The sequence below is a fragment of the Falco biarmicus genome, chromosome 8, assembly GCF_023638135.1.
Source record: "Falco biarmicus isolate bFalBia1 chromosome 8, bFalBia1.pri, whole genome shotgun sequence".
Taxonomy (NCBI): Eukaryota; Metazoa; Chordata; class Aves; order Falconiformes; family Falconidae; genus Falco; species Falco biarmicus.
Genome location: NC_079295.1, coordinates 65,667,702 through 65,681,748, shown reverse-complemented (window position 1 = coordinate 65,681,748; position 14,047 = coordinate 65,667,702). Strand labels below are relative to the sequence as shown.

The 14,047-nt window shown below is 47.7% G+C and overlaps 1 protein-coding gene across 4 annotated transcripts in view; it reads left to right on the top strand.

Moving 5' to 3' along the window:
* KCTD16 (potassium channel tetramerization domain containing 16) overlaps positions 1 to 6,902 on the top strand; it is an 85,934-nt gene extending 79,032 nt beyond the window's left edge. For all 4 annotated transcript variants that reach the window (XM_056348601.1, XM_056348602.1, XM_056348600.1 and 1 more), the window contains exon 3: positions 3,736 to 6,902. In XM_056348601.1, coding sequence (XP_056204576.1) covers positions 3,736 to 4,187 — 452 coding nt within the window. In that variant the 3' untranslated portion in view covers positions 4,188 to 6,902. The remainder of the gene's footprint in view (positions 1 to 3,735) is intronic.
* Positions 6,903 to 14,047: the final 7,145 nt, after the last annotated feature.

Here is a 14,047-nt window from a genome sequence, read left to right as displayed (position 1 = left end):
ATGGCTCTGTGTTTAGGAAGGGCGGAGGCTCCAGCAGTCCCTCACAGGGAGCAGACAGTGGCTGCAACACAGCAAAACCCTCAGGGAGCTGTAATGTCAACTGCAATAAGAAGCTGCAAATCAATACGGCTCATGGATGTGTTTTTCAGAAGCTCATGTGATCAGGGTTTTACAAAGGTTCAGCATTTAATGCCTTTGTCAAAGTTGAGCAAATTATAAAAAAAATCAATTTAGCCATTGTTGACTTTTTTTAGACAAGATACAGAACAGGTCTTGAAACAAGCCTGAAAGTTAAACTTAGCCATGCAGCTGACAGACTGAAAGATTCCTTCATAGTCGACAAGGAAAAGGAAGGAAGAGATGAGGAGGGGCTTCCTGACTTTTGTTTTTCCACCTGTTTCTGTAAATTATATGCATTGTATTCATGGTTGCAAAAAAGGTGGGGAAACAGGAGAATAGGGCAGTGAGTATCAGCAGCGCAGCTTTTCAACATTTTGCTACCATGAGCTTGCAACCCCCCTCCTCAGATTCCTCCAGGATCTGCTCCCGAGACTTGGGGGTTGGAAATGGGCAGCAACTTTTTTTTTTTTTTCCTTTTTCTTTTCTGGCCCCATTTTTTTGATGGGGGCCTGTTTCTAGACCAATGGCAGCAAATGGTCACCTTGGACCCTGTGTGAGGAGGGGATTCCCCAGCAGCCTCACACCCCGCCCCCACCCCCCCCCACCCCCCCCATCCTCCCCCAGCCATGCAGGAGCTGCCAGCACAACTGCGATCCCAGCACCACACATTGCCTATCCCAGCTGTGAAAACCACTGGGCCAAAGCTGCAGCTCTGACCTGACTGTTCCCCCTCCCCATTCCCTTCTCCAACCCTTGCACCCCAGTAAGAAATGCCACAAGCACTGGGGTGTAACACTGGCTGTGGGGCCCCCAGTTCCTTCTCATGGTTGAGAACAGGGTCTGTATTGCTGGTCAGAAGTTGCAAAGCTGAATTATCCTTTTCTTGATCTGGATAATGTTACCAATCTGCATGAGCTGGTAATGATAATTACATTTTAGTGGGAAGATGGATGCTTCCAAATGACATTTAAATCCATGATTATTGCAGTGGTTTGGTCAGGGAACAGTTGTTACCAATGCCAGCTCTTCCCCTTTATCACAGATTACTGCATTTGGGCAGGTCTTCAGCTGAAAAACAAAAAAATCAAGCCATGTGCTACATGAATCAGGAAATAAATTAAGTACTATTCAGGAGTTCCCATCACTGATGGGTTATGCAAATGAAGGTCATGTTTCCCCAAAGCCTCTATTCTGTGCGTGACCAAACCTTCATACATGGGGAGGCTGCCCCTGAAGTGACATGAGTTGTCTGCAGGGGTCTGGGGCTGGCAGGGCAGGGGGATGCTGGGAGGGTGCTACCCATGGGGGTGGAGGCTGGTGGCTCTGCCTGCACTGTTTTACAGCCAAAGCTGGCTGTGCTATCAATCAAGCCTGAGAGAAGAAATATCTGGAGAAATTTGGGGTGCTATAACTGTCCACAATGGAAGAGAGAATTTCCCAAAACCCTATTCCCCATGGGCTGGGGAAGCCAGGCGCCTTCTGATATCCAGTTCTGAATTTTATAACAGGCTGTATACAACCTTTTTGTTGCAGGAGAGATGTTTATTGACCTCCGTATCCAATGGTCACCTGAATACTGTTTGATTTCTTACTTTAAAAAAGAACAAACAGTCATATTTAGTTGGATGAATGTATAAAGGCTGTGATGATTACAGACTAGAATAATAATGAACATGTTCCTGAGTAGTGACAGCAGTATTGTCTGAACGTTTTGTTTAGACATGAGGAGCATCTTGTTTTGCTTTGTTTTGTTTCATGCCATTGGGAAAGCGTATGATTTGCAGGGCCACGTGTCTGTGTCCCCCATGGTGGGGACATCACACAGGGTTGCTGGCTCCCTGGCTCACCATTGCTGGAGGACTGCCTGTGCTGGCATGCCTCCTGCAACCCCACCACTGGCTCACCACGTGCTGGGGACTAGACCCAAACCCATAACACTTAATTTCTTTGTGACTGCCGGGATTTTACCTGTAAGATCCCAGAAGAGATCAGCACAGGCTGCCTGTACCCAGGATCGGTGGGATTTTTTTGGCACCTCTCACTGCAGAGCACCACCCATAATCCCCTGTGGCATTGCTCCCTCTGATGGGACCGCACCATGTGGCAGCACATGTTGTGCTGGCAGAAGACGGAGGGAGCAAGCCTGGTATAACCTGTCTGCCAACAAACCCACTGGTGGGGTGGCTCTGAGCCTGGCACCAGCGTGATTCTCCCTGCGGGGTGTTTGCTGTGAGCCAGCTTGCCTTTGGGGCTGCAGTGAAATGCCCCAGAACAGCGGTGATGCCCCTGTGGAACGGTGATGGGTCCTGCCCCTGCAGTGGGGCTGGAATTCCATCTCTGCTGTACAGGAGAGCTGCTGGCCCACGCCGTGTTGCTTACACTGGTCTGTTGTGGGGCAGAGCCTGTGGCAGGATGTTTGCCTACACTGGTTTGTTACGTGTGGTTGCTAATGAGGAGTAGGACTCTGCAGTTGGGTGTAATTGTGCACAGAAGATTATTGCAGAATCCATGGGTCTTCGGTTTTAACCATGGCAAACAGGATAAAAACGAGATAGGTTGGAATTAACAGTGTATTTGACACTGTCCTTTTAAAGGCAGAAAAATGATGAGGCTAGGAGGGTTCGGTGAGATTTAAGCAGCCTGGGATTGTCAGGTGAGACCTGTCAGTGCCTCAGCCACCTCGGGTACCACCTTAACTCCTGCACACACCAACACAGACAGACCCTTCCTGTATGAACAAACTTTAGTCTTTTCTGTCCAGGCTTGCCCTCATTAAGCGCAGACCCCGGGAAGACCAGTGCCAGCATGAGCTGTTGAACCCGTTGTGTTTTGCAGGGACGGTGGCTGGGGTGGGAATGGGCAGCAGGCTTTGCCACCTGGGCTTTGGCAGCCAAAAGTTCATCATTTATTTGTCTGTTTTGAACTCGTAACCTTGGCCTTGGCCCTGTAACCTCTGTTCACACCTATGAATTTATTGGCTTCAAAGGAGCCCCATATACAGGTAAAACGTGGAGGAATGGATTGGGAATGACAAAATCTGAAGTCCCCATTCTGTTTTTTCTTTGTCTTTCCTTAGGCAAAATTTATGTGCACTTCATCAGGATTTTCTCTTAGGGGAGAAAAACCTCCCTGTGATCTGCTCAGGGTTTGCCCTGGGGCTGGTGGGTAGAGGTAGTAGCAAATCATGACAAGCTTGAAAAGCAATTAGGGTTCCTGCAGGGATGTTTGCTTGCTCTGGTTAAACACCTGGCTGAATCTTCCAGTGACTGTTTCTCATTGAGGATCTCAGAAAACTTTCAGACATGTGCTGGATATCTCAGGGGACCCTCATGGGACCTGAGCAACACGTTAGTGGAGCAGTTGAAGGAGCTCCAATGTTAATGGAAATCATCTCCCACTTGAGACCAAGTGGAGGTTTTGCTGACAGTCTGTGTGACATCCAGGAAAGCTCCCAGAGAGGTTTCCTGCCGCGCTGGCAGGCTGTGTCACTCCCAGTTCCCGCAGGTCTCGGCAGGCAGCAGCGAGCCCAGTGGTGGGTGAGCAGCCTGTTTCTGGGTGCAGGCAGGGGGTTTGGAGCTGTCGGTAACACCAGGACGCTCTCTGTTCCTCTTGCAGGTGAGCCTTCCCGGTGGTCCTCGTCCCACTGTGACTGCTGCTGCAAGAATGACAAAGGCGACAAGGAGGGAGAGAGCGGCACGTCATGCAATGAGCTGTCGACATCAAGCTGCGACAGCCAGTCGGAGGCCAGCTCCCCCCAGGAGACCGTCATCTGTGGCCCTGTCACCCGCCAGCCCAACATACAGACTCTGGACCGGCCGGCCAAGAAGGGGCCGGTGCAGCTGCTGCAACAGTCTGAGATCCGGAGAAAGAGTGACCTGCTCCGGACTCTCACTTCTGGCTCCCGGGAGTCCAACTCCAACAAGAAAAAAGCAGTGAAGGAGAAGCTGTCCATTGAGGAGGAGCTAGAAAAATGTATCCAGGATTTCCTCAAAATCAAAATCCCAGACAGGTTTCCAGAAAGGAAACATCCCTGGCAATCTGAACTCCTGCGGAAGTACCACCTATAGGCTCAGGGTGGGGAAAGCACACAACCTTATTACCATTAGAGCAAGATTCTAAGTGATAAAAAAAATAATTCCCAATAATAATTATTTGTTAGCTCACAAAAAAAAAAAAAAATCCATCTCTATAGTACTGCCTAATTTGCCTATTTCACCTTAACATTTACAGTCATAGGGTAACAATATTTTTCCAGTCATGGAAGCACAATGACAAACGCTTTTATTCGTAAACTCTGAGTCTTACACAAGCTGAATACCTTAAGGGCACAACCATACCAACAAGAGATGCTCATATGCGGATGCTGCTGATGCCGGTGGGAACATGGCACGTGAGCAGTCAGTGTCCAGGGGTGTCTGTGGACTGCATGCCTTCTGTGTTCTCCTTGTAGTGAGTTTGTTTGGAGGGGCATACACAGCTCAAAGAAACAAGCTATGCCATGACAGTTTACCTTAAGCATGTGTATATATATATGTGCATATATATATATGTGTGTATATATATCTCTGTGTATATATATATGTATATATATATCAATATATATTGCTTAAAGATTTCTGGCTCTCTCCTTATAACTGCACTTTCTCAGAAAAGAGCATTTTTTAGCAGTCTATGGATGTTCCGTTTCTTCTTCAGGTCTTTGAGAGTTGAACAGTAGAAAACCCATCTCACTGTCTCTCTCCCCCACTCCCTCTCTTTCCCTCCCTTCTCTGAGACACTGTAAATGCATTTCAGTAGAGACCAGGGAACAGTGTGTGGGTCCTTGTTGCCATCAGCAAAATACTCCATTTGTTTCTGATGATCTTGTTCCCTCTGTATCCTCCCCACACCTCTTGTGTTTCTCAAGGCTCTCCTGTGCCAGTGGGTTAAATGTGTGATGATCACAGTTGGAAAGCTGTAGGAATTCTTCCAGGGTCGAGTGTGGAAGCAGGCAGAGTGGTTGTGCTGGTGAGGATGGCTGGTTTCTGCAGGCTTGCCAGGCACATGTGCCAGGGGTGTTTGGCCGCAGCTGGCAGGGAGAATGGGCACTGGTTCCTGTCCGGCACAGAAGCAAGCACCAGAAATTTTCTGCCTAACAAGCCAGGTTTAGTGCTTTGACTGGCAGCGGTTCAATTGCTAGAGGTCAGGAGCAGCACCATTCCAGCCATGTGCACTTCAAGAGCAAATGCAGCCCTCAGAAGGAGGTACCCGTATCCCCTCCTGCAGATGTCCGTCTCAGCATCAATCCTGTTCACGGCCAGCAACGGGATGTTACTCAACAAACTGTGCTGCTTGTCATGTGTTATTCACCACATGCCAGCAGGGAGCTGTGGAAAAGACTGGTCCTGCACTGACTGGAGTGGAGGTCCTGCAGCCCACAGCCCCCTAGGGCGTGGGAGCTTGGGGAAGGGGAAGAGGTCAGTCTTGCGGAGTGCAGCAGGCCCTCCTTGCTGGGTAAAGCATGAGCACAGCAGCAGCGTCCCAAGAGTGCCCAGGAACCAAGTGTAAGCAAGTGGTCAAAGGCATAGGGCCAGCAAAACCTGGGGCAGGTAAGCGTCAGGGGGGTTCAGGTCAGAGGGGCCTGGCTCAGGAATGAGCTTGGGCTGCCAGGGTGAGTGAGCCACAGAGAGTGATGGAAAAATGAATTGCTCCAGCAAACCTATTTCGGCCATAGCTGAGAACAAACCAGCTAGAGTATTTGAGATATATTATTCATTTTCTAAAAGAAGAAGGAGATTATATGGGAAGTGATAGTGCTGGTAACAAAAAGCACTTTGATTCTGACTTATTTAGCATCCTGCAGGTTCCAGGGCTTCCCCTCTCTTAAATTTCAGACTGCTGCGGGAGATGATGTCAAGCACACACAGATTATTTTTGTTGATCTTCATGCAGTTTCAGCAAGGTGGTACCTTCATGCTTGCAGGGCTTCATCGCACCCACACATCTGGCTGTGGCATTTTTGTTTTGCCAGAAGAGCTGTAAAGTCTGTGTGAGTACACAGGCAGGGGTTCACACCCATTGCTTGGCTGCAGACGTCATACAGGTGTTTATTGGTGAGGATGCAAATTTTACCAGCAAAAAAGGTAGCAATACTTGTCCAGAGTGATCCATAAGCATGAGCTTGCTTTAGGGAGGGGGAAAAGCCCTCCCAGCAATACATCTCCCAGTCTTTGGAGAACAGGGCTTAGATGTGGCAGCTTGGCATCATCTCTGCTGAGTTTTTATGCATGAGAGGCGTGCTATTTCTTACAGTGAACATGCAGTGTTGGTAACGCAGAGTGAGGCTTGTAAAGTAGAGGGTCTGACCTGGAAATGCTGGGCTCGCTGAGAAAACCCAGTGCTTTTTGGGATCAGGCTCTAGAACCAATTCAGGTTTTAAGTCATTCATTCACTCACACTCGAGTTCAGGCATGGTAGTTGTGCAGCCCTGCACTTACCTGCTCACAAAGCACATTTTCACATGGAAATCAATGTTTTGCACAAGATCCACAGATTTGGCTCCTCTTAGTTATTCGTTGGTTTGTTTATAGCATTTTTCTTTTCCTACTGAGCATTTCCTGCATCTTTCCCCACTGCTCTGGCAGCAAGCAAATAAAACTGGGGAACAGATAGGGCTCTTCCTCAGGATTTCAGCTGAGTGTGCAGTTCGGGATGGATCATCCCTCTTCCTCAGTACCAGGCTGCAACTAAAACCTTGTCCTTCCCACCAGTCCACGTAATTCCCCATCTCTTTTTAATACCACAAATATAAAATACATACGACAGAGTAAAGAACAGGCGCTGGGGCGTAGGGTGGGGTGTATGTGAATGTGTGTGCGTGCGCACACACGTGTGTTCCCAGACTGACGTTCAGGTTGCACAGAATTGCACGATGATTAATAACTATAGAAGAATTAGACCAAATGAAATGTGCTGGAATGGGCTTGATTTATGTGGCCTTTATTCTATGAATCTATGATTCTGTGAAATGGTTATTACTCTCCAGTGCTACAGAAATAAAGGTCTTAAACTTTAGTAATCACAGGCAGGCCAAACCTGCTAGGAAACACAATTTAGTATGCAGCCGAAGGAGAAGAGGTGCCCAGGCGTGTGTGTGCACACTCGTGTGTGTGTGTGTGTGTTCATATGCACTTTCTGCTGTGTTACTGCAGGGATCTAGTTTTGGTCTAACCTCCTGCTGCAGCTGTTTTACGGGTGGCTCGATGCAGGAGCTGGGGGCTGTGCTTCGAGGCTTTTTGCTATTAAGGCTGGCTGGCAGGCTCTAGGTGGAAGAGCCTCTGCTGTAGAGGAGCAATGGTGGGGAGCCGCTCTCCCCTCCCTGGCAGGGGTTAGCCTAAATGCTGGATGCTGCACAGCATCCGTTACTGCTGCTCAAAGGTCGTCCCCTCCTCTCCCTCCTTGCCTCGCTGCTTTTCTCTGGACCACCAACACCCCACGGCGAGAACTGCAGCCCACCAAAGAGCCACGCTTTGGGCACCTTGTCCCACCACCATCATGCAGCTGCAGGGCCACTGCTGGGCACATGACCCTGCCAGCACAAGCCCCTGCATGGGGGCACCAAGCAGCGGTGTGGAAGACTCGTGGGCTGGTAGAGACAGGCGCCAGGGTATTAAAAGTTCTGCTCCACGACGGCCCTGTAGTTCACATGCAGGCAGCGGGAGGTCAGGAGAAAGAACCAAACCTCCTGCTGCTGGGGGGTCCTCCCTGTACAGCAAGGTGATGTGTTAATTCTGGAAGACCTCTTCCCCCCAAAACGTCATGCACACGTACATAAAAAATGTCATACACACATACGTACATATACATAGATAGGTAGATACATGCACCTTTTTGGCCAGGTTGTTCTCCCCCATCTGCAGGATGCAGCAGCACCCATTGTTAGAAGGGGTGGGAGAAATCACTGCAGTGGGTGGGTATCAAAACGGTACCTCAAACCAAACCGTCAGCTGGGCACAAGTAGGGAAACAGGGCGGGTGCTCAGCACCTTCCTCACTCCCAGGTCTTCCCCTGGAGCTGTGCAGGGGTGGTGGGCTGCAGCCCCCCGCTACTCAACTGCTGAAATGAAGCAGTGAGGGGACAAAGGGAGACGGATGCAATGCAGTGGGGAAAAATGAGACTGGAATAATAGATTGTCTAAAAGGTAGCTGGGTTTTGAGGTCTAAAAATATTCAGCTCAATTCTACTTTTTTTCAGTGAGAGAAGCCGTGCCTGTCCCTAAGACATTTTTGGTCACTTGTCGGTAGCAAGCCGAAATGAAACTCAGTTAACAGAGTACTTTATTCTTTCTAAAATATCTGGGGAGTAAACTAGGCTTTGAGCTACTTTCCACACATGACAAAGGGCAAATACAAGTTCTGTTGAAACTAATTTTAAAACTTACATTGACTTCAGTAGGACTGAGACTCTACTAAAACACCTTTTCTTAAGAAAAATGGGCACTTGTGTCAGTGAGGATGAGAGAAAGCCATTAAGCTGTAATAGATACACATCCACTTACGTAGCTCACAATGTTCATCACCTCTGCATATGGCAAATAGGTCTGCTCATTCGGTGATGGTCTTGCATAGCCGACCTCTAATTATCATGGTCTGTTTAGCAGTCTTGCTTAAGCTCTGCTTGGTGGGCTGAAGGAGCGTGGTAGGCATCCGTACCCCTGCACAAGTGCACCACGGGATGCATGCCTTGCAGGTGGGTGATACAGCCTTCCCTCTCCCTCCTGGCCGCCGGTGCTGCTGGCACCTGGGCTCAGCCCAGCTGGGCTCCGCTCAGCTCCCATCCCAGCCACGTGTATCCCACTGGCCCTGGCAGCCCATGCCTGCTGACACCTCTCATGGCCAGAAATACCAGTTTTCCAAGGGCTTGGTTACATGCCCCAATGCCTCGAGACAGACACCTGAGCATGACTCAAAGCGTTAGGGGGAGGCAAAGGGAGAACATGTGAGTTTACATTGACCCATGGGGACCAAATTATTTTACTTTTTCCCTAAATCATCTGCACACACAATGTAAAGGCTGCACAGCACTCTGGAGAATGGCTTGGGGTTTTAATTCTAGTTTTGTGAGTCCATTTATTCGTTTTATTTGCAAAGTTTTGGGCTGAAGTGGAAAACAGGGTTGATTTCTATTGGCAATGACCATATTGTACCCAAGACCTTCAGCCATGTCTCACACTGCTCTCCTAGCCCCAGAAAGGTGGAGAAACCTTTCCAACTTCTTACCCTGCCCTGAAGCCCTTTCCACCATTGCGAGTATGCACGTGAACTTGACTTTCAGAGTACTTTATGCATAAGGCCCCATGTATATCATGGTACAAAATAATTGTCCAGTCTTATGGATAGTTTATGCCCCAACGGGGTTTTGTAGATTAATAGTAAAAGAACAAAAAAGCACTTTTAAATTATTTATATTATAAAAAGACATTCTTTATTTTTCTTGGCATCGATATCACTTAGCTAAAAAATCAGTTTATAAGTATGATATTACAGATTTTAAACTATAGCAATGATAACGCAAACACGAAAAAGCAGAATTCAGAACTAAACAGACAAAACTTACCAACATGAAGCAGAAGGATGATGGCAGGGCCCAGGTGGTTGGATGGGAATTGTTGGTCTTCAGCAGGGGGGGTCCCTTCCTGATGTCCCTTCCTGACGTCCGTTTGTGCATCTCCTCTGGCCAAGCCGCCCTGGCCCGAGGGGCAGGTGCAGGGCAGTGGCGGGGGCTGGCCCCTTCCCTGCCTTTGCAGGACGTGATCTGACCCAGGCGCTTTGGTTTATACTAACATACCCGTGTTAGAGGGGTGGGTGCTGTAAGGGCAGTATTTTCCCAGCCAACAGAGGATTTAGAGGGGGGTTTGGTGATTTTGTGATCTACTCGGGGCCTTGCTTATGTTACATTTTCGGACCTCATACAAGCACTTAATGACTTTGCTGAGGCTGAGTCAGTCTGTTGCACATTGATGTAGATTAAGTGGCACCCACTGAATTACCTCTACTTTCCAACGTGGTTCACTGTACATAAGTGTAATGTCAAATTGTTTACAGGTTATTTTGTGCGTAATTGTGGAAAAAAACAAAAGTTTTAACTACAAATTTAAAGGAATTGATTTTACTGGAAGGTGTTTAAAAAAAATGAATGTGCTTAATACAGTATAGACATCATTGATTATGGTCTCACATGAATGCATGTATCTCCGTGTTGTCAGTCTCCACCAGTGAGGTTATTGGCAATATTCTGCAGTCTGTGAATAGCAAATATGCATAAACTACTGTGACTCTGACAAATATAACTCGGTAACTGTTTCTACTGTGGTATGTAAAAAAAAAAAAAATCATGTAGCTTTTAGCCTGCTGTATTTCCCTGGTACAAATAACACCATGACAGAAAGAGAGACACCTTGGAAAAAACCACACAAGTCATAGCTGTGACCGGTGTGGAGTCATTCATGCAATGGCACCTGCCAGGTAGCTGTGGTCCAACTGCTAACAAAATTGCCTATTTATAGAGGCTCGGAGGTGGTAAATGGAAGTGTTGCCATTGCCTTCTGTTCCAGCGTCACTGCTGGCAGAAGAGATGACCTTTTGTTTAGGATGATGATAAGTGAAGGGAGCCACTCCATATTAATCATTTACATGTGCGGGTTAGGTGTTATACAATATGCTGGTGAAAAGTACAGTTATCAGTGTTGTGGCATTGGGTGGCTGAAAACTGCAACTAATTTGTGTCTTGCCATTCAAATAAATCAGTGCATATACACTGTAAGAGCACAGACAAGAATAAATAAGTTGGTATCCTTCAACTGTCATATATATATACACACACACACAAATACACGGATAGATACATACATGCTCTCTTGCCCACTGTGATTTAGCATCAGTTCATGTTAACCAGTTCCCTGCAGGCTGGGGGTTGCTCTCCCTTGAAAGCAGTGGGTTTTTTTCTCCTCGCTGATTTCTGGGTTGGGGTGAAAATAAGAGTTCAGTGATCGCAGGGTGAGATTCTTCTGCCTCCCTGTCTTGAGCAGGGATTTTCTGATGCCGTGCTTTGGGAATACTGTCACCAGCAGCAATACTTTTGGAAAAGCCATCATTGCATCAGGGCCACCTGCCAGAGTATTTCCAAGAACACTTTGAAATACTTTTATCCTCTGTCATTTTAAAGATGCTTTGGCAAAGGATGGCTTCATTACAGCCAGTGGCTGAGTCACAAGTGGAGAAAGTGCAGGGCATGGCAGGAGGATAAGGATGCAGAAGGAAAGGCAGGATATCTCTTCTGGATGTGGAGAGGCAGCCAGCTGTGGCTTTTCTCAGTGCTGGTCCCCATGCCATCCATCCCAGGCAGGTCCCAGAGTGCACAGCTGCTGCAAAGATGGAAAGAGAGGAAGGCTCCCAGGGCTGGGAAGGAGCCATTTGCCATCCTCTTCCCCAGCAGTGCTGTTCTTGGAATGACAGACTCATAATTTGGGTTTATTGTTATCTCTTCTTCCTTTCTGCACAGCTGTCTGGGGGGTAATCAGGGCTCAGCACTGCTGTCATCACTGCTCCGGGTGGCCTGGCTCTCATTGCTTTTCCAGCCATGTACACACACTAACGCAATGCAAATCCAGAAGCATCACTGTAGGCAAGCTGGCTCTGAAAAAGCCAGAAAAGCAGGCAATTACTCACCTGGGGGGCGGGGCTGAGTATCCTGGGATGATTTTTTTTTATTATTATTATCTTTAATCTGTGGTACTTGGCTATTCTTCGGAGGAGGCCTCTTCTCCCATGGCCCCTTCCTGGGAGAAGGTGAAAGATCCCATCTTTGCAGCTTCTCCCATATGGTGCTTCACCATAACAGGGATTTGGATGTTACAGTATCTGCACAAGCATATGGAAAGCAAAGCATTTCTGGAAGTTATGTCTTCTCAGATGGCGAGGCGTGATGCTCGCCGAGCGCCGTGCAGTAGTCACAGCTTGCTGCACCAGCTCGCTCCGCTGGCAGCCTGCTAATGGCCGGCGCTTGAAGGACCATGAGCCAGATGATAATGTGATTCCCACCCCAGCGGATGATGACTCTGCAGAAGATGCCTGCCGTCTGTATTGGTGACAGCATGCCAACACCTGCAGAGCCCGCAGCCGGGGCCCTCCCCTCCCTAAACTGCCATCACAGCTCTTGGGTGAGCTTCTCCCAAATTTACCACCCCTTGTCTGGACCCAAGGAGATGGGGTGAAGGTGCAGGCATGAAATGAGAAGACAGTTCTGCTGCTGTTTCTAAACAACCCTGGTGGTCTCTAACCCAGTTTACCTGCCTGCTTTCTGCCGGGTAGCATTTGGAACCCAGAGTTCGTTGCTGGCTCATTCTTGTCGGGTAGGCAGCAGCATCGTCCTCTTCTGGGGCTGATTCAGCTGGGGCTCGTATGGGACACAGCGGCTTGGAGGGTGGATGATGAAGGTCAGCTCACATGGTAGTGCATTCATCTTCATACAAATAAAACAACTAATGATGCTGCTATCACCATTTTTTTTGTCAGAAATGGTACAGATTATTTCTCCAGGTACACTTTTTTATCCAAATGGCATATATATAAATTGCTGTAGGTTTTCAGTGCCAGTAACATGAGCCAGTAGCTGAAAATAGCTGGATGGCAGGTGTCTCTGCAGCTGTTGCATTTGTGTGTGGACAAGATTTTTGTGACCAGTGGATTTTTACTTTGCTGACTGATTTAGTTTTTTTCTTAAAAGACAGTTCAGAATGAACAAAAAAATTGAAGGTTTTCTTTTTTTTTAAACATGAAACTACCAATATGACTTGGTCTAACCTGAAATGCAAGGAATGTTTCACTTCAAACAGAAAAGAAATTAATAATGATTTATTACAGCCATTTTTGCTCTTCTTTTGTTTGAATTAGTTTGAATTTTCAGTTTAAAACTGAAAAATGAGAACTTGTGAAACAAAAGTTGAAATCCTTCACTTTTAGAATGGCAATGTATGCATTTTTGCACATTTAACCATGTCCCCCTTCCACACATTTTTTTTTCTCCCATCCAGGACTGTTTCCCAGACTCACCTGCATTCCTGAATGTACTTATTTCCATGCACCTCGTGTTCCCCCATCCTGGCTACCTGCTTTCGCCCCACGGCAGGGATGCTGGTAGGCGGTGGGTGGGCTCGCTGAGAGCCCCCTGTGAGCACAGCTGCTGCTCACAAGCCTGAACACCTGTTATTAAAGGACAACCCCCCCTCCTTCCAACATCTGTACGCCTTTGTGATACACTGGGGCTTTTTCAAAATGGCACATCTTGCTGAAAATATTTTAAGCAGCTCTACCTGTTTGCCTGTCTTGATTTAAGACATGCTTTGGGGCTTAAGTGGGGTTTGGGGGATGCACACACCTGCACAGAGAGATGGCTCTGGGGCCACAGGGCATCTCGTCTGAGACCCCTGAGGACGAGTGTACTCATTTGTCCCAGGAAGAAACTCCTTTAAGACCTCTGAGCTTTTGGGAGGTGTAGTTAGAAGTCCTAGGCTATTGCCACTGCCTGGGCAGACAGATAAAGAGAAAATAAAAGGCATCAGTTGAAGATCAAAGTTTTGTTTGTAAAAATTATCTGCTTTCCTTTGGTGGCTCAAGAGACCACATGCAGAGCCATAGCTCTGCCCCTGTTCTTGCACTTCTTTTGTCTTTATTTAATTATGATAGTACTTATTATGTCTTAGGCAATGTAGTGGTAGTTCTAGAGAAGCTGTGCTCAGCGAACGTGCCCTGTCACAGAGGTGTCGTGATTGTAGGGGCTTGGGGATGAGGTGTGAACAGACAATCCCCTCCAGGGCACACATGTGGGGCTGCTCAGCCAAGTGCCAGTTAGCAGCCTCTGCCCAGCGCCCTAGATCTCAAGAAAAGCTGAA